The 25,979-nt window shown below is 49.6% G+C and overlaps 2 protein-coding genes across 16 annotated transcripts in view; both read left to right on the top strand.

Moving 5' to 3' along the window:
• SLC35E2B (solute carrier family 35 member E2B) overlaps window positions 1-5,369 on the top strand; it is a 32,677-nt gene extending 27,308 nt beyond the window's left edge. For 6 of the 13 annotated variants that reach the window (XM_053575415.1, XM_053575422.1, XM_053575414.1 and 3 more), the window contains one exon: window positions 3-4,123. In XM_053575415.1, coding sequence (XP_053431390.1) covers window positions 3-240 — 238 coding nt within the window. In that variant the 3' untranslated portion in view covers window positions 241-4,123. Of the gene's footprint in view, window positions 1-2; window positions 4,124-5,136 lie in introns of those variants that run through there. The other 7 variants (XR_008376837.1, XM_053575418.1, XR_008376838.1 and 4 more) reach the window with 6 other exon arrangements.
• Window positions 5,370-5,521: 152 nt separating this feature from the next.
• Window positions 5,522-25,519, top strand: LOC128574612 (cyclin-dependent kinase 11B). 3 transcript variants are annotated; one of them, XM_053575398.1, is made up of 21 exons: window positions 5,641-5,657; window positions 6,572-6,695; window positions 6,768-6,814; window positions 9,426-9,541; window positions 10,610-10,737; window positions 10,893-11,031; window positions 14,931-15,067; window positions 18,153-18,275; window positions 19,705-19,800; window positions 19,884-20,033; window positions 20,509-20,574; window positions 21,141-21,316; window positions 22,132-22,222; window positions 22,920-23,041; window positions 23,256-23,361; window positions 23,596-23,717; window positions 23,788-23,895; window positions 23,995-24,111; window positions 24,379-24,527; window positions 24,673-24,862; window positions 24,943-25,519. In XM_053575398.1, the coding sequence occupies exons 3-21, from the start codon at window positions 6,806-6,808 to the stop codon at window positions 25,033-25,035; spliced, it is 2,238 nt and encodes a 745-aa protein (XP_053431373.1). In that variant the 5' UTR covers window positions 5,641-5,657; window positions 6,572-6,695; window positions 6,768-6,805; the 3' UTR covers window positions 25,036-25,519. The 3 variants fall into 3 exon arrangements, with proteins under 3 accessions (XP_053431372.1, XP_053431371.1, XP_053431373.1); XM_053575397.1 differs by lacking the exon at window positions 6,768-6,814 and having other exon boundaries at window positions 5,522-5,657; window positions 19,887-20,033; XM_053575396.1 differs by lacking the exon at window positions 6,768-6,814 and having other exon boundaries at window positions 5,522-5,657.
• The last annotated feature ends 460 nt before the right edge of the window (window positions 25,520-25,979 follow it).

Raw genomic sequence — 25,979 nt, 5'->3', positions numbered from 1 at the left:
AGTGTCGCCAGCACAGTGAAGCACGCCTTGTCTATCTGGCTCAGCATCATAGTTTTTGGCAACAAAATCACCAGCCTGTCAGCCATTGGCACTGTCCTGGTGACAGCCGGCGTCTTGCTCTACAACAGGGCCAAGCAGCACCAGCAGGAGGCCATGCAGACCCTGGCCACAGCCAGCAGCCAGGCCCCGGGAGACACCATGGAGCCCCTTGTTCCTAAGGACCCCAGACAGCAGCACTGAACTCAGGACACCCCTGCTCAGAGTCCTGGCCACCACTGTTGCTGTCATCCCTGCTGGGGCTTGCCTGAAAAACAGCTGCAGAGACAGGCCGCATGCATGTGGAAGTGGCACTTGCTGCTCCTTATTTTTTCAGTGGAAACTGAAATGAGGGATTCCAGGTGTCAGCTTCCCAGTCCACAGACAGAAGCTGAGCCCACACCCACACAATGTGAAAACAGCCTCACTAGCCCCACACTGCAGGAGGATGTCAGGATAGCCCCGGCAGCTCCCATGCTGGTCAGGCCCCTTCCCCATGGCTTATAACCACTGAGGTCCAGCAGAAAGAACTCTGCTTCCCCATAGCAGCCGTGAAAGGCCACTGAAGCCCTGGGCCACCTGAGACTGGCTGCCACACTGCAACATAGTCTGAGGCATCCACAGCTCCTTACAGGACAGGGTGTGGGATAATAGGCTCGGGAGCAGAGTCTCCCCTCTCACCAGAGCATCCCTCCCAAGCCACCATGAGCCACACTCACCTTCACAGGCACCGTGTCAGGTCACGCTCTGGGGAGAGTGTGCGTGGAAGGGGCCCCTCAGAGCCTTCCATGTTGAGTGATCAACAGGGGCTGCTGACATCCTAGTCCTTCTCTGGATTCTGAGTGGCCTGGCAACCCTGAGGGCTCACGGCTTCTGCCCTCACCATCAACCTCCCTGTTCAGTTCTCACTGTGCAGGCACAAGCAGCGGCCCACCAGGTAGAATGTCGGTGTTTTTTTGCAGTTTGGTTACTCTGCGTTTAAAGTGATGCCTTCAAAGAAAGAAGCATCCAAAAGTTCTCTGGTGCATTATGTGTGCAGGTGGCCCTCACTGCTGGATGGACCTTTGCTGCCTGGCTCTCCTAGAGGGACAGTGACGCTACAGGCCTGGGCCCACCAGGTGCGCTGAGCTCGTCCTTAACACATGTCACTCAACCCCTAGGGCTGGAGAGCCTGTTGACTACATGTTTGGCTATGCCAGGTGTCAGGCCACATGTCAAGCTGAGGCTTCTGTTTTGCATCCTGAGGAATTGAATCAGGATATCACCTATCGCCACCCAGCCTCAAGACACTGTCCACCTTCCAGACCTCTGTGACCTGTCGGACACAGCCACTGGGTGCTAATTATTCCCTGACTTTAATTTCTTCTGCTGTTCAGGTCTTTGGTGGCCATAATCAGTTCACTAGTTTTCCGTCTGGCTTCCCACTTGGAAAATATGAAAACAGCCCCTCCTGAAGATAAAATCTCTCAGAAACAAAGCAATAATTACGTCTCATAGTTCCTACCTACTTGAAAGTTTGCCGTGATGATGGACCAACTCCAAATTCCTAGCCCGCTGGCCACCTGTGCAGGAGCTGACCTGAGTCTGGAGGGTGGCAAGTCCCCACCCACCTGAATGGCTCGCTGCCCTTGCCCAGAACAGGTTTGCTCCTGTGAGTTTCCCAAGGTTTCTATTTCCCATACTCTTTTTCTGCTTTTGCCCACAATGAAAGAGAAGAAAATTCGGTGGAGTTGGCCAGGTGGGGAGGGATGGCAGATGGACCTACCTGTGAAACTGGATGGAAAGACACCCCCCCCCCAAGATGGGCAGCTGCTACAACAGGACTCAGACAGCTGCTACAACAGGATTTAGGACAGGCGTCGCTGTGGTGGCTGGGGTCAGGGTCTCTGCTGTGGTTGGGGGCTAAGTAGAGGCCCAGCCACCTGGTTTCCAAGTGCTGTCCTGGGCTTTGCTGCCTCATGGGGTCATGATGTTCCCTATCGTGGCACCCCTTCCTTCCACTCTCACAAGCAGCTTTCAGCCTGTTTTTATTTTCTAAATTTGTGCACCAGAAACAAAATTAACATTTTCCTAAATTATTAGCAAGTAAAGAAATTTTCCATAAAGTTGCTTTTGAGACCTTTCATAATCCTGGGAGAAGGGACTGTAGAACCTTTACTGTGGCGAGCACCCATTTCCTCTCTCGGCTACGTCAATGCTCAAGTCAGTTTCCAGCTGCCACTTTTCACAGCATTTCCAGGACAGCTCCACACAAACGTCAAACCTAACAGGCTTAGCTTGAGTGTCTAATGATCAGACAGACACAAAATTTTTAAAATTAACTCTTTCTAGTGCTTTTATAGAAGCGTATGTTCTTGTTAACTGTCACAACTGTGTTCATAGAGACATTGACACTATGTGCCATTACTTCTACTGGGTTAATTCCTCCTACCTGTGGTCGCTGTCTTTGTAAACAAAACTCTTAAACCAGACCTTTAAGTTGAGTCACATGCTTACTTACCTAGGTACGTAGAGGTATATAGATCTCTAACTTTCAAGGAAATTTCCCCTATGAATGGCATGAAAAGATTTTTTAATTCTGTTAGTCATAATTTCCTATATAACAGGATTAAAATAATTTGCCTGCCGGGCGGCGCCTGTGGCTCAGCGAGTAGGGCGCTGGCCCCATATGCCGAGGGTGGCGGGTTCAAACCCAGCCCCGGTCAAACTGCAACAACAACAACAAAAAAAATAGCCGGGCGTTGTGGCGGGCCCCTGTAGTCCCAGCTACTCGGGAGGCTGAGGCAAGAGAATCGCGGAAGCCCAGGAGTTAGAGGTTGCTGTGAGCCGTGTGATGCCACGGCACTCTACTTGGAGGGTGGTACAGTGAGACTCTGTCTCTACAAAAAAAAAAAAAAAAGAAAAATAATTTGCCTGCCTGGAAAGTTGAGAATACTCTTGCACAATCCAAAATGTGTCTTTAATTTGAGAAAAATAAACATGGTGAATCAGAAATAGAAAAAAAATTTAAAAGGCTGTGCAAAGAGTATCGGCCAAATAGAGCTCAGCTGTGTAGCCTTTAAAATACTTGCCACAAAGCCAGTGAGTTTTACTTCCTGCTTGATACTCCTCTGGATGGTCACTTGGACAGGTCTGTGGGGATGACAAGCAGGACAGCTTTTTACATCCATCCGTGATGTGCTTTCCAAGGCCTGGTAATGTTTTCACTGTCCCCTGGGGTTGGGTATGATTACAGACAGAATTCCAGGTTCTGTGTTTTTTGCCTTTGACCAGTGTTGTATTTTAATTGTTTCTCAGAATATGTATGGGCCCTGGTTGGGACTTTTCATTTTCTTAGTTTGTAAAGAAAACCATCTCAGCTCCCCTGATGAATCTGGCTCTCTCTCTCTCTGTCTTGGCTGAGAGTCCATGATTGGGCCCTGGAGATCATGGAGACCACAAGTCAGCTCCTTACAGTACAGCTCAGGGCATGGAGATCTTCCCAACCCTACCTTTTCTATATGTAAAGTGTTTCTTCCAGTTTTCCTGGGGGCTGACTCTTGAGTTTAGTGGCTACTGGATCCTTGCTCAGACATCCAATTGGCAAAGTCCTTTTTTGTTTGTTGTTTTCAGTTTTCCATTTGCAGAAAAATGGCATTCAGCTAATTTGCTATTTCTAAACTGTTCCCAGACAGATGTGTGAAATCTGAACCTTCCCAAGGGCTGCTGTAGGTTCTACCTTTTGAGGGCCACAGTTAGGATGACTTTGCTACATTGAAAAACTTGAAAATTGTGTTAGTAATCATTTACATCAAAGCCAAATTATATTTGCTTTATACCAAACAGAATTGTGGAGGCCTAAATGTATATTGTACAAAATGTTTGTAGTGTTTTGTATGTCACCTGTTTCAGTATTTATGTAACTAGATTAGTGCTTTCTAGAAAATGGTTGTTAAATAATTTAGTGAGTCACTGTTAATTCTGCTGTGGCAAGAAATTGATACTATATAATTAATCCTGTGGATACCTTCTGGTTACTTCAAGCAGCTTTGGTAAGCAACTATGACTCTTGATCTGCAAAAGTAAAATAAATGTTAAATATGTCCTTCTTTCTTTGTGTAACTAACATATTTATGCTACTGAAATGATCAAAGTTGGTTTGTTTTTTTTTGAGACAGTGCCTTGGGTAGAGTGCTGTAGCATCACAGCTCACAGCGACCTCCAAGTCCTGGGCTCAAGCAATTCTCCTGCCTCCACCTCCCAAGTAGCTGGGACTACAGGCGCCCACCACAACACCCGGCTATTTTTTTTTTTTTTTGGTTGCGTCATTGTTTGGCGGCCATGCACTGGATTCGAACCTGCCAACTCAGGTGTATGTGGCTGGCGTTTTAGCCCTTGAGCCACAGGTGCAGAGCCCAAAGTTGGTTTCTTATTGCCTTCATCAGTTTCCAGCATGGAGGTGTCAACCTAAATTGAGCAACAGAGACTAACTTGCGAAAAAAAGTTTATTCAGGAATAGCAAAGGATTACATTACATGCCATGATGGCCCATAGGGTCATCAGAAGAGTACGGGGTAAGAAGAAGCCCTTAAAGGCAGGAAAGAGAAATCCACACAGGGTGTTTAGAAACAAACACCAGTGGCAAAAGGGGCTGATTGCAAGCAACTGGCTGTTGCTAGGACAGGGTCTTCACAGAAGTAGCTTCACCAGAAAGTTTCAACTGGGACAGCCCTCTGTAGCTGTTCCTGTCACTAGCACCAGTGACAGCCCCTCCTTCGCAGCCTCCAGGCTCTATTTTGTTGGGTTTTGGTATAAATAAATGACTCCATCTTGGTACTAATACTAACACAAAAAGAAGGGAAAAAATAAAGGTTTCCCAGTTGCCGAGAACTCAGAAAGCAAAATAAGAGCTTGGTCACACAAAGTAAACATTTCAATCTGGGATGAAAAAAAAAAATTAAACATCATCTGCCGTTTTTTGTGCCCTGGTCAATTTCTTGTCACATTGCTCTACATTTTCCCATTTGAAACCCAGTAAATGTCATTGGTGGTTTAGCTTCCACGGTCTCTTTCCTAAGCTTCAGAACGCTGTTACTTTTCTGCTTCTCTTTTCTTCTCAAGTCCACAGGCTGATATTCCCTGTATGTTCTCTCCCGGGAGGCGTGGAGCGAGGTTCTGAGCATGTGGACCCCAAAAATTCACCCCGCGGGGCCGAGCCGGCGCTTACTCTACCTGGCCCGCAGTTTTAGCGTACAGAGCCCCGCCCGCCTGGCAAGACCGCCCTCCCGCGGGAGAGTGCGGACATGGCGGGCGCGTCCCCAGCTTGGGGCGGTTTCCCAGGCAGCGAGCGCGGCCCCGAGCGCCCGGGAGCGAGCAGGCCACAGACGTGGAGGGCGCTGCCGCGAAGGCCGCCGGGAGGGGCGGGGCGGGGCTTCCAGGCCAGACTCGCCCCGCCCCGGCGCTCCTGCTTAGCGTCACTAGCCAGCGCCGAAGCCGGAAGTGCTGAGCGGGCACTGTTTCTTCTGACCCGAGGCGCCTGTCAACGTTATCATTCCGAGCCGAAGCAGGAAGTGACGACACTACTGGTGTGCGCCGGGCGCTGTTTCTTCTCTGGCTCCAGGACCGGCGGCGGCGGCGCAGGGGTAAGTGGAAACTGGGTGGCCTGGCGTGGGAGCGTGGTGAAACTTGCGCACCTGAGGTCTCGCGTCCGAACAGCCTCGAGGCGGGGGCGGGCATGGGGCCGGGGGTGAAAGACATCCCGACTCCCTGGTCCATTGTCATCTGGCGAGGAACTTCGGGTGGAGCCGGTGGCGGGCACGGGCGCTCCATGGAGTCAACTCCTGCCTCCAGTTTGCCTGACTGAGCCCAAAGAAGTAGAGGAGTCCGGCGCCTGGGCCAGGAGGTCTCGTTCGTCTCAGAGCCTTTCCTACCCCCAGGCTTCTGTACCCTGTGACGGAAGGTGTAGCAGTCCACAGTGCCAGCGACTTCGTTTAGCTCAAATTGTCTCTCTGGTAGATTTTTTTGACAGCAGAATCTTTCCTCGATGAGTGCTAGGCACTAAGCTAAGAGCCTTTATGTGAGTGATGTCCTAAAATCGTCCCAACAGTAGTCGCGTAGGGGGTGTTATTTCCATCTTGCAGAAAATAAATTGAAGTGAAGTAAGTTGCTCAAGCCCATACAGGAATGGCAGAAAAGAGATTTGATTCCAACCAGTCATTTTTCAGAACCCAGCACTCTGTTCTTTTTTTGTTTTTAAGAGACGGGGTCTCGCTGTGTGCCCGGGCTGGAGCGCAGTGGCTATTCACAGACGCCAACTTAGTGCACTACAGCCTGGAACTTCTGTGCTTAAGTGCTCCTCCCATCGGAGCCTCCCGAGTAGCTGGTACTGCGAAAGAGCACCACCTCTCCAGGCTTAGAACTCTTCATTCTTCACTCTTAAGAATTTGTTCTGAAGTACTCAAAAGTGACTACTAGGCTGAAGTGTTAACAAGTAACAGAGTACCAAACCTTAGCTTACTGTGTCTTGATGTGGCTCGAATTGTTTTTCTTTTTGCAGTGTTTTAATTCAAATGGGTGATGAAAAGGACTCTTGGAAAGTGAAAACTTTAGATGAAATTCTTCAGGAAAAGAAACGAAGGAAGGAACAAGAGGAGAAAGCAGAGATAAAACGCTTAAAAAATGTAAGCCGTGTTTTTTAAGTAAGTGGTTTTCTTAAAGGAGATTTAATTTCTTTGCCCTCATTTTTCCATTAGAACAACGCTTCTTCGGTGAAGTTCTTTTGTACTTCCAAATGTCACAGGTGAGCCTAAAATCTGTTATAAAAATTAACAAAAACCTGCAAATACTCGGTTGACATTAAAAGCAGATTGTTAACACACTAAAGCTGTGTGTAGATGAACATCTATGTGGAGAATAAAATATTCTGAGCTTAAAATCATTAGTACTGTTAGACTAATTTTTCTCATTTCATTATTAGTATGCTCATAATACTATTTACAAGTATTTTTAATGTATTGGGGAAGTTGCTTCAAAATTAATATAAATATTTTATATCATCCTTGCTTTGTGTGATAACATACTTAGGAATACTTTTTGGTGATTTGATAAGAAGCATTGGCAAAAGTACCTCTTTTGCTAAGGTTAGCAGCAGGTCAGTAAAGTACAAGCACACCCCGCTATGTTGCACATCACTTTATTGTACTCCCGCATACTATGGTTTTTTGCAAATTGAAGGTCTCTGACACTCTTACATTGAGCAGTCTTTCATTGCCACTTTCTGACAGCATGTGCTCACTTTGCTAACATTTTTATTGGCAATAAGCATTGGTGGGTTTTTTTTTGTTTGTTTGTTTGTTTTGTGAAACAGAGCCTCAAGCTGTGGCCCTGGGTAGAGTGCTGTGGCATCACAGCTCACAGCAACCTCCAACTCCTGGGCTTAAGCAATTCTCCTGCCTCCATGCCTCCACCTCCCAAGTAACTGGGACTACAGGCGCCTGCCGTCATTGTTGTTAGGCGGGCCCAGGCTGGATTCGAACCTGCCAGCTCAGGTGTATGTGGCTGGCGCCTTAGCCACTTGAGCCACAGGCGCTGAGCTGCATTGGTGGTTTTTATGAGCTAGAGCAGGGGTTCTCAAACTGCGGCCCGCGGGCCACATGAGGCAGTGTGATTGTATTTGTTCCCTTTTTTTTTTTTTTTTAACTTCAAAATAAGGTATGTGCAGTGTGCATAGGAATTTGTTCATAGTTGTTTGTTTTTTAAACTATAGTTTGGCCCTCCAGCGGTCTGAGGGACAGTGAACTGGCCCCCTGTTGAAAAAGTTTGAGGACCCCTAAGCTAGAGTCTCTCTGCCCAGGCTACAGTGCCATGGCATCATAGCTCACAGCAACCTCAAACTCCTGCTCATGCAATCCTCCTGCATCAGCCTCCCTGGAACCTGAGAGTACAGATGGCCATCACAATGCCTGGTTTTTTGTTTTTTTGTTTTTGAGACAGAGTCTTACTGTGTCGCCCTTAGTAGAGTGCTATGGCATCACAGCTCACAGCAACCTCAAACTCTTGGGCTCAAGCGATTCTCTTGCCTCAGCCTCCCAAGTAGCTAGGACTACAGTCACCTGCCACAATGTCCAGCTATTTTTTGTTGCAGTTGTCAATGTTGGTTAGCTGGCCCGGGCCAGGTTCAGGGCCGACTTCAGTGTATGTGGCTGGCGCTGTAACCACTGTGCTACGGGTGCGGAGCCACACAACTCCTGGTTAAGTTTTCTATTTTTAGTAGAGATGGGGGTCTCACTCTTACTTAGGCTGGTCTTGAATTCCTGAGCTCAAGAAGACCCACCTTCACCTCCTCAAGTGCTAGGATTATAGGCATGAGCCACCACACCCAACCAGCAGTGAGCTTTTTTTTTTTGAGGCAGAGTCTCACTATGTCACCCTCAGTAGAGTGCTGTGACATCACAGCTCACAGCAACTTCAAACTCTTGGACTTAAGCGATTCTCTTGCCTCAGCTTCCCATGTAGCTGGGACTACAGGCGCCCATCACAATGCCCAGCTATTTTTTTTGTTGTAGTTGTCATTGTTGTTTGGCAAGCCCAGGCCAGGTTCAAACCCACCAACTCTGGTGTATGTGTCTGGCACCCTAGCCGCTGAGCTACAGGTGCTGAGCCAGCAGTGAGTATTTTTAAATTAAGGTATATACACTGATGTTTTAGAAATAAAGCTATTGGGCGGCGCCTGTGGCTCAGTCGGTAAGGCGCCGGCCCCATATACCGAGGGTGGCGGGTTCAAACCCGGCCCCGGCCAAACTGCAACCAAAAAAATAGCCAGGCGTTGTGGCGGGCGCCTGTAGTCCCGGGAGGCGGAGGTAAGAGAATCGCCTAAGCCCAGGAGTTGGAGGTTGCTGTGAGCTGAGTGAGGCCACGGCACTCTACCGAGGGCCATAAAGTGAGACTCTGTCTCTACAGAAAAAAAAAAAAAGAAATAAAGCTATTGCACATATAATAATAAGGCTACAGTATCCTTTTTGGATAGTTTGTGTGACTCCCTTTGGTGGTCTAGAACCAAACCTGCAATCCCTCGAGGTGTGCCTGTATTGTATAAGGTATCACAAAGAATTTGGTGTCTAAAATAAGGCTTAAGGCTCATTTTTCGGCTCATAAAAGCAACTAACATACTTGGCATAGCAGTTTAACCTTCCTTGTCATATATGCTAGTTTTAAATTTTACATCTTGGTTGGATTCCAGAGAGTTATAATTTTAATGTCATGGGATTTGAATGAAAATTTTTTATATTTTATAGCATCGGTCCATTCAGAGTGTATATGAAGATTTGGTTTTGGATGTTGGCAAGGTTTGATTACCTTTTAAAATGCTTTTATTTATAAGGAAATTGATTAACTTTCTCTTTGCTTCCTAGTCTGATGACCGGGATTCCAAGAGGGATTCCCTTGAAGAGGGGGAGCTGAGAGATCATCGCATGGAGATCACGATAAGGAACTCTCCATATAGAAGAGAGGATTCTATGGAAGACAGGTTAGAGGACGCATAAGAGGTGGGAGAGCAGACATGAGAAGACGGCCTGGAGGCTGCTCCATGCAGCAAGTGTCTGGCTGATTTTCTCAGCGTTACCTCAAAAAATGTATAGTCGGAATGTTAGGTTTACCACACAGTTATGATGAACTCTCATGTGGTATCAGTTGTCACCTGGTCCCCCTTACTCCTCTTCTTATGAAAAGATTAAATGAGCATGTATTCTTTTCTTTGTGATTATTCTGTCAAGCTGTATATAAGTTTGCCACATGTACAATGATTAATTAAAATACTGTCTGTTTTGAACAAATAAACCAACATAGAATGCTTAAATGTACCTCAGAGGGGCTGCTTATCAGAAATGTTCATACTGAGACTGTATGTACTCACATTTCTTCCTGTGCCATCAATTTCTTCTCATTTGTTTCCTTCTCATATCCACTGCCAGATAATTAAAGGAAACATAGCCAGAAATTAAGGTGGAATGGTTGTCCTGAGAGGCTCAGGTGTGACTTTTCCCAAAATTTTGATAATATAGAGATCAGTTGAAGATATTGTAAAATGATGTGTTGTAGTCATTAAGGTTGATTAAATTGCAAATTCTTTTTTAATAACTTCATTGAGGTATACAGGACATAAAATGAGCTGCCTGTATTTAAAGCATGCAGTTTGATACCTTCGTACATGCCTGTGAAATAGTCACCGCAATGAAGAAATGAACCTGCTTCTTGCGCACTATAAAAGTTTTTGTTTCTTATACCACATTGATTTCTCACATTTTTTTATGTGAATCTTAAGGTGGCTTAAGTTTCAGGATTATAATTTTTTTTTTTTTTTTGGCAGTTTTTGGCCGGGGCTGGGTTTGAACCCGCCACCTCCAGCATAGGGGGCCAGCACCCTACTCCTTTGAGCTACAGGCGCTGCCAGGATTATAAATTTTTTATGATGGTTCAGGTTCCACTCTGTTCCTACTCTGAACCCTGCATTTCTCTGGGTTGGAGAAACTTCATAATTCCTGATGATCTTCACCATCTTATCAAGAATGATGTGCTGCTCTGTGTCTTATTTCAGAGGAGAGGAAGATGATTCTTTGGCTATCAAACCACCACAGCAAATGTCTCGGAAAGAAAAAGCTCATCACAGAAAAGATGAAAAGAGAAAAGAAAAACGTAGGCATCGCAGCCATTCAGCAGAAGGGGGTACAGAAGTATTTATTTTCTTTGATATTATATTTAAGTGTGGTTTGTTTCCTAAATCATTATTTAAATATTTCTGCTCTTCTTGACTTGACTTAATGTTCAAGTTAAATTTTTGGCAGTGAAGCTTCCTCACTTGGCACTTCATTTCTTGTTAGGAAAGCATGCAAGAGTGAAAGAAAAGGAACGAGAACACGAACGTCGGAAACGACATCGAGAAGAACAGGACAAAGCTCGCCGGGAGTGGGAAAGACAGAAGAGGAGAGAGATGGCGAGAGAGCACTCCAGGAGAGAGAGGTGTGTGGTGGTCCTCTTGCAGCTCTCACAAGAGCTATGGTGGGGAGTGTCCCGGGAGGCTGGGCAAGCAGCAAGGGTCTGGAAGGAAAAGCAGGTCTGGTCATGGACACACACAGCAGACGCTGGGGGTGTCACCCAAGATGATGGTCCTGAAGGAAGGAAGTTGTCACTGCGCCTGGAAGTCAGAAATGTGTGTAAATTGAAGAGAAGGTAATGGCAAGATCACAAGTGTGTGTGTCAGGTCCCAGGTGGGGAGGAGGCTGTTAGGAGTCAGACTGAGCTGGGACCTAACTCACCACAGAGCCAGTGTGAGTATGAAAGGAGTCAGCAGGGAGTGGTGTTGCTTTCGGAGGCTGGAGGTCTCAGATGGAAATTTAGGCATCAGGAAATGAAGGTTGAGGCCAGACATAGAGCACACAGAACAGTGGAGATGGAAAGGAAGACACACTGGGAGAAACGGCCTTCTTAGACCTGTGAGTGGGTTGCAGGGAGGGAGAAGAGCTGCCAGTGCCTCTAGGCCCAGGTGAGGTTTTCACTGTGTTTTCAAGCTGTGGTAAAGAGTGGCATCATCCCAGAGGAAGTCAGCTGAGTTGATATGTGTAAAGTCTGACACAGTCAGTGCCAGGCATTGTCTGGTGGGGTGAGCTATTCAGTGAGCATCTCCCCTGTATTGGACTTTGTTTTGGGTTATCTAGGCGAGGAAGTCTGAGGAAATAGATTGCTAAGTGTTCTCTGGGTTACATTAGAAATGGACTCTGGTCCTTCAAACACAAAAAAGAATAAGATAGGAGACCCTAAAACCCTTGAAACAGTCTGGAAGTGGGGGCACTAGACTCATAGGCATGGGTGTCCCAGGACCTCCTCGTAGCTCAGATCCCCAACAGAGCATCTTGTTAGCCCCGGGTCTGTTCTCTTTGGCCCAGAAAGGGTCCATAAGCCAGCTATGAGTACTCCAGGAGTGAGTAGGGCCACCTCTGTGCATTGAGATCATGTCCAAAGTGAGCTTGGGAGCTGGCCTGCTGCAGGTGAGAGAGGAATGTGAAGCAGGGGGATGTCCCCCAGCAGGCCAGGCCTGAGCACCAGCATGGGAGACCATGCGAGAGGGATGCTGGTTCTTCTGACACTGACAATGCGGAACAGACTGAAGGCCAGAGGTCTAGGTCTGAGAGGACACTGGGAGGTGAGCGAAGCCATGACAGTATCACAGCACTCCAGCCTGGGTGACAGCAAGATCCTGTCTCAAGAAAAAAGGAAATACGTAGATAATCCATCAGTTACAGTTGGAAATATCAGTACTCCTCTCTGGTTGTCCATAGAAATATTAGAGAAAATCAGTAAAATATTTGGAAAATATGGAAAATTAGTAAAATATTATCAACCAAGTCAATCTAACTGACATAAATATATCAGACCAGGGCAGTGGTGCACACCTGTGGTCCCAGCAACTTGGAAGTCTAGGCAATGTAGTGAGACTCTATATCTTAAAAAATATGTATGCAACACTTTACCCACACTGCAGAGCAGCACATTTTCTCTAATAGCACCTGGAATGTTTTCCAAGATACCTCATGTGTTAGCAAATCTCAGAATGAAAATGAAATCATACAAAGTGTGCTGTTTAACCATAGGAAACTCAGCCTGTTTCCTAGTAACCTATATATATATATTTTTTTTTTTTTTTAATTGTTGGGGATTCATTGAAGGTTCAAAGATCCAAGTTACACTAATTGCATTTGTCAGGCAAGGTCTCTTTTATAAATGTGTTCCTCCCCCAGGAGATGTGTCAAACTCTGTGACCTACCACTGCCCTCCTTCCTTCCTTCCTTCTCTTTGCTCCCCCTTTCCCTCACCCCTCCCACTTACTAGGTCATTAATTGTCCTCATATCAAAACTGAGTACATATTTTGAATGAAATGAAAGTGAAAACAGTGTCTCAATTTAAAGATGTAGCTAAATCAGTACTTATATCAGAAAAGGAAGTTGGCATGTCCAAAATCTAGGCTTTTGCTTGAAGAAACTAGAAAGGAAAAAAAAACCCTAACCCAAAGCAGGCAGAAGAAATGTCCGACAGATCCTTTACAGACACAGGAGCCGCCAGGGTGTGGGTGGACCGCAGGTGAGCACAAGGGAGGTGCTTTAAAACTACTTAATACATTTACTAAAAATCACTGGGTTCATTGGTGGGATGTTATGTCCAAGTTATATGCCCATTTTAACTCTGGAGCAGTTCTGGACTGAGGGGAGTCTGCAAGGTAGAGCTCAGAGTCCCACGCTAGCCTCTTCCCATGGTAGCACGTGGCACAGATCTGTGTTGGTGCAATACCCTTACCTGGGCTATAGGCGTTTCTCTATTTTCATCATTTTTTACATTTGGTAATTTCTCTGTGTGTAGTAATACCTTTTGAAAACATGTATTAATTTTTCAGGTTGTATGGGGCTTTATAGGCACATGAAAAATTTTTTTTTTTTTTTGGTTTTTGGCCGGGGCTGGGTTTGAACCCGCCACCTCCGGCATATGGGACCGGCGCCCTACTCCTTGAGCCACAGGCGCCGCCCGGCACATGAAAAATTAACTCTGACACATCGATTTTTGCTGTTTGGACACTTTATGTGACAGCCAGCCACACACGTTTTGGCCACTCATGTCTCCTGCCCTCTGTGTTACTCGTGCCTTCTCTTGAGGCAGTTTGCCTCTGCCCCTCCTTTATTACATTCTTGGCCACATGGAAGTGGCCTTGGGGTCTGTATTGAGGAGAGGTCAGCACTGGGGTCTCGGGACTCACCTTTCCCTCAGGCTTTTCTGCCCTCTGCTCTACCCTGTGTGCATTCATCTCACCATCAGTTTGAATTTAAAGCAGATTCTCAGTCACTTCAGCTGACTTCTTTAGGTGTTTGCTATAGCTGCTTAACAGATGTGTGCTAGAACCGGTAGGGTTTTTTTATTTCTTTTTTTTTTGAGACAGAGCCTCAAGCTATTGCCCTGGATAGAGTGCTGTGGCATCATAGCTCACAGCAACCTCAAACTCCTAGGCTCAAGCGAGTCTCCTGTCTCTGCCTCCCAAGTAGCTGGGACTACAGGAGCCTGCCACAACGGCCGGCTATTTTTTGGTTCCAGCTGTCGTCATTTGGCGGGCCTGGGCTGGATTCGAACCTGCCAGCTCAGGTGTATGTGGCTGGCACCTCAGCCGCTTGAGCCATAGGCGCTGAGCCAGGTTTTTTATTTCTAACAGGTGATTACCTCATTTAGCTAGAACTTTATTTTACTTGTTTAGGAACAATGCTCTGAGAATACATGTGTGTGTCTTCTATTTTCTTTTTTTTTTTTTTTATAGAGACAGAGTCTCACTTTATGGCCCTCGGTAGAGTGCTGTGGCCTCACACTGCTCACAGCAACCTCCAACTCCTGGGCTTAAGCGATTCTCCTGCCTCAGCCTCCCGAGCAGCTGGGACCACAGGCGCCCGCCACAACGCCCAGCTATTTTTTGGTTGCAGTTTGGCCGGGGCTGTGTCCGAACCCGCCACCCTTGGTATATGGGGCCCGCGCCCCACCGACTGAGCCACAGGCACCGCCCGTGTCTTCTATTTTTAAAAAGCCCTTTATAAAGGGCCTGGCACAGTGGTTCCCACCTATAATTCTAGCACGTTGGGAAGCTGAGTCAGGAGGATCTCTTAAGGCCAGGAACTCAAGACCAACCTGGGCAACATAGTGAGACCCCATCTCTAAAAAAAAAGTTAAAAATTAGCCAGGCATGCTGGTTCCAGCAACTAGGGAGCCTGAGGTGGGACTATCAAAGCCCTTTATGGATTAAACAACATGGTGTATAAATTTGAGCAAAAAACACAGATAAGGAAGAAAGCTTTCTGTTTGGGGTGGAAACAATGGTGTATTCTTCTTCCAGAGATCGCCTTGAGCAGTTAGAAAGGAAGCGAGAACGGGAGCGCAAGATGCGAGAGCAGCAGAAGGAGCAACGAGAGCAGAAGGAGCGTGAGCGGCGGGCTGAGGAGCGGCGCAGGGAGCGCGAGGCCCGCAGGGAAGGTGGGGCCTCTCCCAGCCGTGGTTGCCTGGTGGTTGTGCAGGCTACTGCCCAAGCCAGTGCGTTGTGCTGAGCGTGGGCACAGTGCCTGCAAGACAGCTGATGAGTGAGGAGATCCAGGAACCTGTGGTGGTAGAGCCAAGGGAGGTGGCTTGTGGGCACTGGCCGGTTGCTGGGCAGATGTTTTGGGTGTGCCGTGTATCTGCTGCCCACTGGTGGTCAAGTGGTCAAGTACAGGTCTCAAGAGAGACTCTTGGCTTCAGTGCTTGCTTTCTTTGTCCTTTGCTTTTTTTCTGGTTCTAATTTTTTAAAATTGTGATAGAACAGGGCGGCGCCTGTGGCTCAGTCGGTGGGGCGCCGGCCCCATATACTGAGGGTGGCGGGTTCAAACCCGGCCCCAGCTGAACTGCAACCAAAAAAAGAAAAAAAATAGCCGGGCGTTGTGGCGGGCGCCTGTGGTCCCAGCTACTCGGGAGGCTGAGGCAAGAGAATCGCTTAAGCCCGGGAGTTGGAGGTTGCTGTGAGCTGAGTGAGGCCACGGCACTCTACCGAGGGCCATAAAGTGAGACTCTGTCTCTACAAAAAAAAAAAAAAAAAATTGTGATAGAACATATATAAAATTAACCATCTTAACCTTTTTTTTTTTGGAGACAGTCTCAAGCTGTCACCCACCCTGGGTAGAGTGCCATGGCTTCACAGCTCATAGCAACCTCAAACTCTTGGATGTAAGCGATTCTCTTGCCTCAGCCCCCCAGGTAGCTGGGACTATACCTCCAGCTATCTTTTTATTGCAGTTGTCATTTTTAGCAGCCCTGGGCCAGGTTCAAACTCAACCAGCCTCAGCGTATGTGGTTGGCACCCTACCCCCTGAGCTAAGGGTGTAGGGCGCTAAGGGTGTAGCTAAGATGGGTGGCTAAGGTGCCACCCATCTTAACCATTTTTGAGTATAGTTCAGAGCCATGAAATACATTCACAGTGTTGTACAACGATTGCCACCACCCATCTCTCCCTCTTACAAAACTGAAGCTGTCCCCATTAAACAGCAACTCCTCTTGCCCTCCTCACTTAACCCTTGGCAACACCATCTACTCCCTGTCTCTGGATGGTGAGGCCCCTTTAGCATCCTTGCAGGGTAGGGCCAGTGGTCAGTCTCTGGATGGTGAGGCCCCGTTAGCATCCTTGCAGGGTAGGGACAGTGGTCATAAACTCCCTCAGTTTTTGTTTATCTGGGAATGTCTGAATTTCTCCCTCAGTTATAAAGGGCAGTTTGCTGGATATAGGATTTTTGGTTGACGCAGGGTTTTTTTTGTTTGTTTGTTTCTTTGTATTTTTTTAGTTTTATCACTTTGGATATATTGTTGGTCTCTAGAGCTTTTGATAAGATGTCTGCTGAGGTTCCTTCTGGGTTTGAACCTGCCACCTTGGTATATGAGACTGGTGCCCTGCCCACTGAGCCACAGGCGCCGCCCCTCTCTTTGGTTTCATTTTAGATTTTGTCTGTTTATTGATATTTCCATTTTGTTTATACATTATTTTCCTGAGTTTTTCCATGTCTATTTCTTTGAGTACCTTTAAGACAATTACTTTAAAGTCATTTTCTAGGTCTTCCATCAGATCTTTTTTCTGGGACAGTTTATGTTGGTTCATTTTATTTTCCCCCTTTGAATGGGACATAGCTTCCTGTTTCTTTGTATGTCATATTATTTTTGTTGTCAAAACTCAGGCACAGTGGGGTGGCGCCTGTGGCTCAAAGGAGTAGGGCACTGGCCCCATATGCCGGAAGTGGCGAGTTCAAACCCAGCCCTGGCCAAAAACTGCAAAAAAAACCAACTCAGGCATAGTAACTCAAACTTATAGTCCCAGCTAATTGGGAAGCTGAGGCAGGAGGATCACTTGAGCCCAGGCATCTGAGGTTGCTGTGAGCTAGGCTGACACCATGGCACTCTACCCAGGTAACAGAGTGAGACTGTATTTTAAAGAAACACACATAGGGTGGCGCCTGTGGCTCAGTGAGTAGGGCGCCAGCCCCATATGCTGAGGGTGGTGGGTTCAAACCCAGCCCCGGCCAAACTGCAACAAAAAAATAGCCGGGCGTTGTGGCGGGTGCCTGTAGTCCCAGCTGCTCGGGAGGCTGAGGCAAGAGAATCGCGTAAGCCCAAGAGTTAGAGGTTGCTGTGAGCCGTGTGACGCCACGGCACTCTACCCGAGGGCGGTACAGTGAGACTCTGTCTCTACAAAAAAAAAAAAAAAAGAAACACACATAGACATTTGACTCTGGTAACCTGACTCCCGCTGGTACCCCAGATTTGCTGCTTCATCGCTATTGTTACTTTTGATTATTGGTGTTTGTCCTGTACACATAACCAACCTGAGATTTCTTCTCAGGCTGCCCCTTTCTCTGGCACGTGCAATTGCTTTGTGTTTTGCTCATATATACAGTTGTTGTCGAATGTCCTTGTCCTTAAATTACTGGCTCCCAAAAGGGGAAAGAGAAAAATGAAGAGGAAAAAACAGTACCAGCCCACCAAATGCTAGGAAAGTCAGCAGCATAGCAGTGCCTCTGCAGCTCTTGATCGGAGGTAGCCATGAGAGCACAGCTCCTCATATTCACAAGGCAGGGTCCTTAGTGCCACCCTGGTCTGGCAAACTGCTCCAGGAACAGGCATGTCGCTGCTGGCCATGGGGCTAGGGCTGTCGGCCGCCACTGCACTAAGAGGCCGTGCTGCCCAGATAGATGGTGATTTGCTTGCCATGCCTTCCCTTGGGAGCTGCAAAACAGCTACATCAGACTGGCTCTGCCAGTGCAGGTTGTCTAGGTGGGGAGGCTGATTCCTGCTGCTTCCTGCTACATCTTCCCAGAATATTCTCCCACCCTTTACTTTTTGACCAGCGAAGATCAATCTGGAAGGTCCAATGTGGTCCTCAGGGCCAGTTCACAGCCTCCTAGTTGTCTTTTCTCCCTGGGTGCTGGGCTCTACCCCCACTGCTGCTGGCACCATTGTGTACTGTGGATGTGGGAGGTGAGGGGTGGGCTTCTCTGGGAAGATGGTCTCTCTGGAGCCATCTCCCGCTATGTCTGTGTGCCAGGCTCTGCACATCATCGAACGGTGCGGGAGGACTATGGTGACAAGACCAAGGCCGGCCACTGGAGCCGCAGCCCGCTCCGGCAGCCCAGGGAGCGCTTCGAGCTGGGAGACAGCCGCAAGCCAAGTGAGTCTTTCTGGGGAGTGAGGAGAGGTCTGAGCATAAACAGTGGTTTATATAATTATCTTAAGGAAAGCCTAGCTAAGTAATTTCCTTTTCAAAATAACACGATGTGCTGGCTGAAGTGCTCTGTGATACGAGAGGGGCTGTCAGTGTTCATGTGGACTTCTCACACCATCAGCAGAAACATCTGTCACAGGCCTTTCCACAGAGGGTCTTCCCGTCAACTGTATGCGAATGAACTGGGTTTTTTTGTTTTTGTTCGTTTTTGGTTTTTTTTTTGGAGACAGAACCTCAAGTTGTTGCCCTGGGTAGAGTGCAGTGGCATCACAGCTCACAGCAACCTCCAACTCCTGGGCTCAAGCGATTCTTCTGCCTCCGTCTCCCAAGTTGCTGGGACCACAGGCGCTCGCCACAATGCCCAGCTATTTTTTGGTTGCAACCGTCATTGTTGTTTGGCGGCCCCGGGCTGGATTCGAACCTGCCAGCTCAGGTGTATGTGGCTGGTGCCTTAGCCGCTCGAGCCACAGGCACCAAGCCTGCTGTTTTTTCTTAGACAGTCTCACTGTGTTGCCCCCAGTAGAGTACTCTAGCGTCACAGCTCACAGCAACCTCAAACTCTTGGGCTTAAACAATTCTTTGTCTCAGGCTCCCAAGTAGCTGGGACTACAGGTGCCTGCCATAGCACTCAGCTATTTTTTGTTGCAGTTATCATTGTTATTTGGGAGTCCTGGGCTGGGTTCAAACCCGCCAGCCTTGGTGTATGTGGCCGGTGCCCTGACCACTGAGCTAAGGGCACTGGGCCTTATTTTTTGTTTGTTTTTTTTTTGTGGTTTTTGGCTGGGGCTAGGTTTGAACCCGCCACCTCCAGCACATGGGACCGATGCCCTACTCCTTGAGCCACAGGCGCCGCCCAAGGGCCTTATTTTTTTTAAACAAAGTCTCAAGCTTTTGCCCTGGGTAGAGTGCTGTGGCATCATAGCTTACAGCAACCTCCAACTCTTCGGCTCAAACGATCCTCTTGCCTTAGTATTTCTTTTTTCATTTTTTTCTTTTTTGAGACAGATTCTCACAATGTTGCCCTTGGTAGAGTGCTGTGATGTCTCAGCTCACAGCAACTTCAGACTCTTGTTCTTAAGTGATTCTCTTGCCTTAGCCTCCCAAGTAGCCGGGTGTTGCCACAACACCCGGCTATTTTTGTACTAGTTGTTGTCGTCGTTGTTTAGCAGGCCCGGGCTGGCTTTGAACCCACCGGCACTGGTGTATGTGGCCAATGCCATAACCACTGAGCTACAGGTGCGAGCTCCATGAACTGTTTTTCATACAAATTGAAGTTAATCTTTTTGTGAAATATGCTATCTAATTTTGGGATGGTGTTACCTTATTTATTTTAAAACATTTCTACAAATTCACTTTTGTTGGTTTGTTCCATAAGTAAAAGAAGAGAAAATGGAAGAAAGAGACCTGCTGTCCGACCTGCAGGACATCAGTGACAGCGAGAGGAAAACCAGCTCAGCAGAGTCCTCCTCAGGTATGGGGCTCCCGGTCAAGGCCTCACTTGCTGCTGCTGGCACAGGCCAAGGTTTACCTCCCATCTCTGCCTTCTCCCAACAGCAGAATCAGGGTCCGGTTCTGAGGAGGAGGAGGAGGAGGAGGAAGAAGAAGAGGAGGGGAGCACCAGTGAAGAATCAGAGGAGGAGGAGGAGGAGGAGGAGGAGGAGGAGACTGGGAGCAACTCTGAGGAGGCCTCAGAGCAGTCAGCAGGTGAGGGGCCTGCCGGCGCTCCAACTGTGAACACATAACATATGTACCGTAGAAAAGGAGCCATGGTCCTGGCCAGCTAAACAACTACAAAAAAAAAAAAAAATAGCCGGGCGTTGTTGTGGACACCTGTTAGTCCCAGCTACTTGGGAGCCTGAGGCAAGAGAATCATGTAAGCCCTAGAGTTTGAGGTTGCTGGGAGCTAGAACACCATGGCACTCTACTGAAGGTGACATAGTGAGACTGTTTCAAAAAAAGAAAAGAAAAGGGGCTGAACGTCTGATTTTGGAACATTTCCAAGTTAAAATTCCTTACCGTCTGGTACTCACATAAAACCTCAAAGTTGCCATTTAGAGTGTTTCTCCCTCTGCATTTGCTAAAACTTATCTTCATAGTTGCTTATGTTGGAGCCTGGTGGCCCCTAGATCCACACACAGCCCCTCATGAGGCTGAGCAGATTCCTGGTTCCCTTTTGCAGAAGAAGTAAGTGAGGAAGAAATGAGTGAGGATGAAGAGCGAGAAAATGAAAACCACCTCTTGGTTGGTAGGAGGCCTTCTGGTAATAGCTTGTCTTCCTGGTCTGTCTCGGGGTGGTGATATGCTACATGGGGCTACCTGGCAGGATAGGCCACCTCCCAGGTGGGTGACACAGCCCCTTGGCCTCCCTAAAAGTGACAGTGAGTTCTTGTCCTGGCCGTGTCCGAGGACCGATGTTACCCAGCATGGAGCAGTTTTAACTGAAGGGCACCCTCTGGGCACCTGTCATGACCCGGACACTGAGGGAGCTGGGAAATGCCACTTCAGGTCCAGTGCTCAGAATGGGAGGCAGGTGGCACAGGCCTGTCACTGCGTCATTCTGAGAACAGTCCCTCCTAGTGCCGTTCAGGGTCTCAGAGCTTGGCCTATGGATCAGTGGCTGTCTCCACGGAGCCTGCCGGGACCCCTGACCACCATGCCCTTTGTGCAGTCAGGAGCCCAAGGTCAGCCCCTTGTGCTGAAGAAGTGTCCAGCAGGACACATCTCAGTCCTGCTCCATACTCTTCCCCCAGAGGAGGATGAGGGTCAATGGCACTTGCCCATTCCTGGTTACATATTTGGGTTAACTTAAAGTTCCAGAGTCACGATTTGACCGAGATTCCGGGGAAAGTGAAGAAGGAGAGGAAGAAGTGGGTGAGGGCAGCCCGCAGAGCAGTGCCCTAACAGAAGGGGACTATGTGCCCGACTCCCCAGCCTTGTCACCCATCGAGCTCAAGCAGGAGCTGCCTAAGTATCTGCCCGCCCTGCAGGTCAGGCTTCAGCCCCTCCAGCCCTCACCTTACCCCTAGGCTTGTGTCCTGCTTTTGTGACTGGTTGGGCGGGAGGTTGAGAGCAGAGGCCTGGGCCCACCTATGCAGGGAAGGAAGTGCTTCCAGCAACCCATGAGGCTATGGAGTGCTGTGGCAGGCAGGCAGCCTGGGGTGGGGGCTTTGCCAGCTTTTGCCAAGGTCTCTGCCAACCAAGTAGCCACCCTCCCCACCTCATCCAGGTCCTCTGCAAAGGTTGTCCCTCTATGTGGTCCCTGCATGGGTGTGTTAGGTGGCAATGAGACCTCACTACTGCCATTGCACAGGGAGTCAGAGGGTGGCACTGGGAACAGGTACAGGGACCTGCAGAAGAGTGGCAGTGAGTGAGGATGCCACCCTGCTGAGGTTCAGAGAGGGGCCTGCAGGTCCGGCATTCCTGACCACTTCCTTGGCACTCAGGGCTGGAAGGTTCTGTCTGGAAATGTGGCAAGCTTCTATTGAACGGCCCTGTGCTTTGTTAGGCCTCACAGACCACACAGAGGGAGGCACTGTGGGCACAGGTGTCATGCTATTCTGCATGTGGCAGGCAGGGCTGTCCTCAGGGTTACCTTAGTGCCATGAGTAGTGACGCACCCATTTTACAGGAGGTGCTCTTAATGGCTTTTGTTCTCCCACCTCCCTGCATACCCTGTGCCCTCTGAAGACATGCTCAAGAGGTCGTGCTGTGCCCCTGCCTGTGTGAGGGAGTGGTGGGGCCTGCACCAGTATGTCCCTGGATGCCGCAGCTGCTGATCCCTCACACAGGGCTTTCCCCCCAGGGCTGCCGGAGCGTGGAGGAGTTCCAGTGCCTGAACAGGATTGAGGAAGGCACCTATGGGGTGGTGTACAGGGCAAAGGACAAGAAGACAGGTACATGAGTCCCAGGGATCCCACAAAGAAAGGGGGATCTTTCCCATAGGGCCAGCTCTGTCCTGTCTTCAGCTAGGAAGGGGCCCTCCTGAGTAGCAATGGTCAGGGGGCTGTACCCTCTGTCCTCAGAGTGTTCTATCGACAGGTGGCACTTCCCACACACAGCACCTTGTGGCCTGTGGCAGGGCCAGCAAGCCACAAGCTGAGATGAGAGACCTGCCCAGCCTATGCCCACACCCCGTACACCTTTGGCATGAGGTAGATGGACTCGGATTCACACGCACACAGTCCCTCACCCCACACACACTTCCTGGACCTCAGGCTGCCCCATACCTGGCCAGCACCGGATCATGCCACCTCTGAGCAGCTATTCAGAGGTTAGATTCCTCAGCACCTTCAGAAGCCAAAGGGCAGCTAAGCACACAGTCTTTGCCACTCACTTGTGGCAGTGTCAATATGCCCGACAGAGGAGATGGGACAAAGAGGGCCAGGTGTCTGCAGTGGGCCGACTCAGCTGTGCCAGGCAGAGTGATGCTCCTAAGCATGTGCCAGGCCGTGGGCTCTGCAGGGCTCAGCTAGTTCTGCAGGGAAGTCAGGGCCCCATCGGAAACCTGAGTTGCTGGTGTATTGAGACGCATAATTGTGTGAGCCCCATGGCAGTTCCCTCTTGGGGCCTGTCTCTAAACTTGGTCTGCAGATGAAATTGTGGCTCTGAAGCGGCTGAAAATGGAGAAGGAGAAGGAGGGCTTCCCAATCACATCGCTGAGGGAAATCAACACCATCCTCAAAGCTCAGCACCCCAACATTGTCACTGTCAGGGTGAGCCTCCCCCATCTACCCTCAGGCCCTGCTGGGAGGGGCCTGTACCCTGTCAGCTCATCCTGCTGGTGGCAGGCCTCCCAGGTGGGGTGGAGATGGGCCAGCAGGGCCTCCCTGCTCCTCAGTGTCTGCAGCCCTGGTCTTGGGTGTCCTGGCAGGGGCGGGTGTGGGCCTGGACGCTATGCCCAGCACTCAGGCCTGTGGCCATGTCCAGGAGATTGTGGTGGGCAGCAACATGGATAAAATCTACATCGTGATGAACTACGTGGAGCATGACCTTAAGAGCTTGATGGAGACCATGAAGCAGCCCTTCCTGCCAGGTGGGTGCTGGTCGCAAACACACGCCCTGCAAGCCGCTGTTTGCCTCGGGCTGGTGACACCGTGGTGTAGAGGGCCTGCAGGGCTGGAGATCCCCCAGGAAGCCTCTGGTTGTCACCGAGATACATAGATGGCCTTTGAAGGACTGTGTACCAGCGGCTACACCAGACCTATCCTAGGGACTGAGGGTTCATGGAAGGCTTGGAGGCATGTGTGTGATCTCGTCGTTGTCCCAGGGGAGGTGAAGACCCTGATGATCCAGCTGCTGCGTGGGGTGAAGCACCTACATGACAACTGGATCCTGCACCGAGACCTGAAAACATCCAACCTGCTGCTGAGCCACGCAGGCATCCTCAAGGTGAGCCTCATAGGGGGCACCCCAGCTTGGCCCCTGGCTCTGCCCATAACTGGTCCCTCTGTCCTTGCAGGTGGGTGACTTTGGGCTAGCACGGGAGTATGGGTCCCCTCTGAAGGCCTACACCCCTGTGGTGGTGACCCTGTGGTACCGTGCTCCAGAGCTCCTGCTTGGTGCCAAGGTGAGTTCCTATACGAAGCCTCACACAGACACATGGCTGGGCACTAGAGGTGCAGCCTAGGCAGCACTCCTGTCCTGAGCTGTGTCCCTGGACTTGTAGGAGTACTCCACCGCCGTAGACATGTGGTCAGTGGGCTGCATCTTCGGGGAGCTGCTGACTCAGAAGCCTCTGTTCCCTGGGAAGTCGGAAATCGATCAGATCAACAAAGTGTTCAAGGTGAATCTGGAGGCCTGGGCCACAACCGTCCACCTGTGGACATTGGGCTCCTTCCTCTAGGTCCCGCCTGGGGTTGTGCATGCTGCCGGAGGAATGGGGCTGGGCAGAGCTATGCATGTGATGAGCTTAGGTGGGCCTGGGGCCAGGGCTGAGGTGTGACCTCTTTGTGGCAGATCTCATAACCGGCACACTTATGTTGGCACCTGTGCTGTTTGTAGGGATTCTTCCCTGCAGGACATGACTGATTTAGACATTCTTGTCTTTTAGGACCTGGGGACCCCCAGTGAGAAAATCTGGCCTGGCTACAACGACCTCCCAGCAGTGAAGAAGATGACCTTCAGCGAATACCCCTATAACAACCTCCGCAAGCGCTTTGGGGCCCTGCTATCGGACCAGGGCTTTGATCTCATGAACAAGTCAGTCCCTGTGCTGCCACCAGGGGCAGAGCGGGGCAGGATTGTTGTCACGCTGCAGCCACAAGATCCCTGAGCCTGGAATGGACTTCCTGGCACACCACACCTCCTCCTTATGGGAGGCTCACCAAACACCTTTGTTCCCCAGGTTCCTGACCTACTATCCTGGGAGGAGGATCAATGCTGAAGATGGCCTCAAGCACGAGTATTTTCGAGAGACCCCCCTCCCCATCGAGCCCTCCATGTTCCCCACGTGGCCTGCCAAGAGCGAGCAGCAGCGGGTGAAGCGGGGTACCAGCCCACGCCCCCCAGAGGGAGGCCTGGGCTACAGCCAGCTGGTGAGGCCTGGACTAATGGGGGATCCTGGGGCGGGGGCTCACTGGGGCAAGGTCCTCACGGTGCCCCGCCCCCTGTGCAGGGCGATGACGACCTGAAGGAGACTGGCTTCCATCTCACTACCACAAACCAGGGAGCCTCAGCCGCAGGCCCTGGCTTTAGCCTCAAGTTCTGAAGGTCCGAGCAGCCCAGCTAAGACCCAGCCTCAGGGAGTAGGGACCCCAACCCTGATGTGGACACAGCTGCTATGGCTGGAGGCACCCAAGCCTTGGAATGCCTTGTCTTGCTTGGTTTTCCATGTTTTATTTTTATATTATTTTGGTTTGTAAATTTGTAGCATTAAATCACATTTTCCTTGTGGAGGGAAGGCTGCATGTGTCAGGGACCTCTGACTCGCCCCGTGGGGCAGCTCCCCCACACACAGGGTGGGCTGGGCCGCAATGTGGACAGAGCTGGGGGTGTCTACTTCTCAGTCTTCAGGGATGGAGACCTGTTTATGCACTGGGATGAGCAAGGTCTTCCTGCCCCTTACCTGCGTGTCTGAACTACCTCTGTCCCCACAGCCCTCAGCCCCTGGTTTGCAGCAGCCTCAGCCACCGAAAATTTTTAAACATAGGTTGTTAGAAGTCTTTAAATGTAGTAAAATACTCTTGGAAGAAACTCTGATGTGTCCTTTTAGCAGACTGGCCCCAAACTGGGTCACATGGGTATGCTGTGGAGGGAGTCAGAGGCCACTGGGCTCTGGGAGAAGAGGACAGGTGATATGGGGCTCAGCCTTATGGCCTCTGACCCCACTTCTCTTGGCCTCTGCAGCTGATCAAGCCTTCAGCTTCAGGGAACAGAAGTGCTCAGCACCTCCGCCTCATCTGTACCCCAGCCCCAGCCCCATCCCCATCCCCTCACAGGAGGCCTTGAAGGTACAGCCACCTCCTTCAGGAAGCTCTCCACCTCACCCATCTATGGTAGGGACCCAGGCACATGGGCTATCCTACTGGCACCCAGACACCACCTTGGCAAAGCTCTTCTCACCCTATCCACTGCATCTTCACCTCAAGGGACTAGGGAAGGACTGTCCTAGTCCTGGGCTCCCCAGAGACTGGATGGGGTTTACCGCCCCAC

The sequence above is a fragment of the Nycticebus coucang genome, chromosome 22 (assembly GCF_027406575.1).
Source record: "Nycticebus coucang isolate mNycCou1 chromosome 22, mNycCou1.pri, whole genome shotgun sequence".
Classification (NCBI taxonomy): Eukaryota; Metazoa; Chordata; class Mammalia; order Primates; family Lorisidae; genus Nycticebus; species Nycticebus coucang.
This window is presented reverse-complemented; position numbering and strand designations above follow the sequence as displayed.

Excerpts from the sequence above, each read along its gene's own strand:
- LOC128574612 (XM_053575396.1), top strand. The coding sequence starts at position 6,585 with ATGGGTGATGAAAAGGACTCTTGGAAAGTGAAAACTTTAGATGAAATT. Across the intron at positions 11,032-14,930 it reads GAGCACTCCAGGAGAGAGAG|AGATCGCCTTGAGCAGTTAG; the intron begins GTGTGTGGTGGT and ends TTCTTCTTCCAG. Across the intron at positions 23,042-23,255 it reads CCAACATTGTCACTGTCAGG|GAGATTGTGGTGGGCAGCAA; the intron begins GTGAGCCTCCCC and ends GGCCATGTCCAG.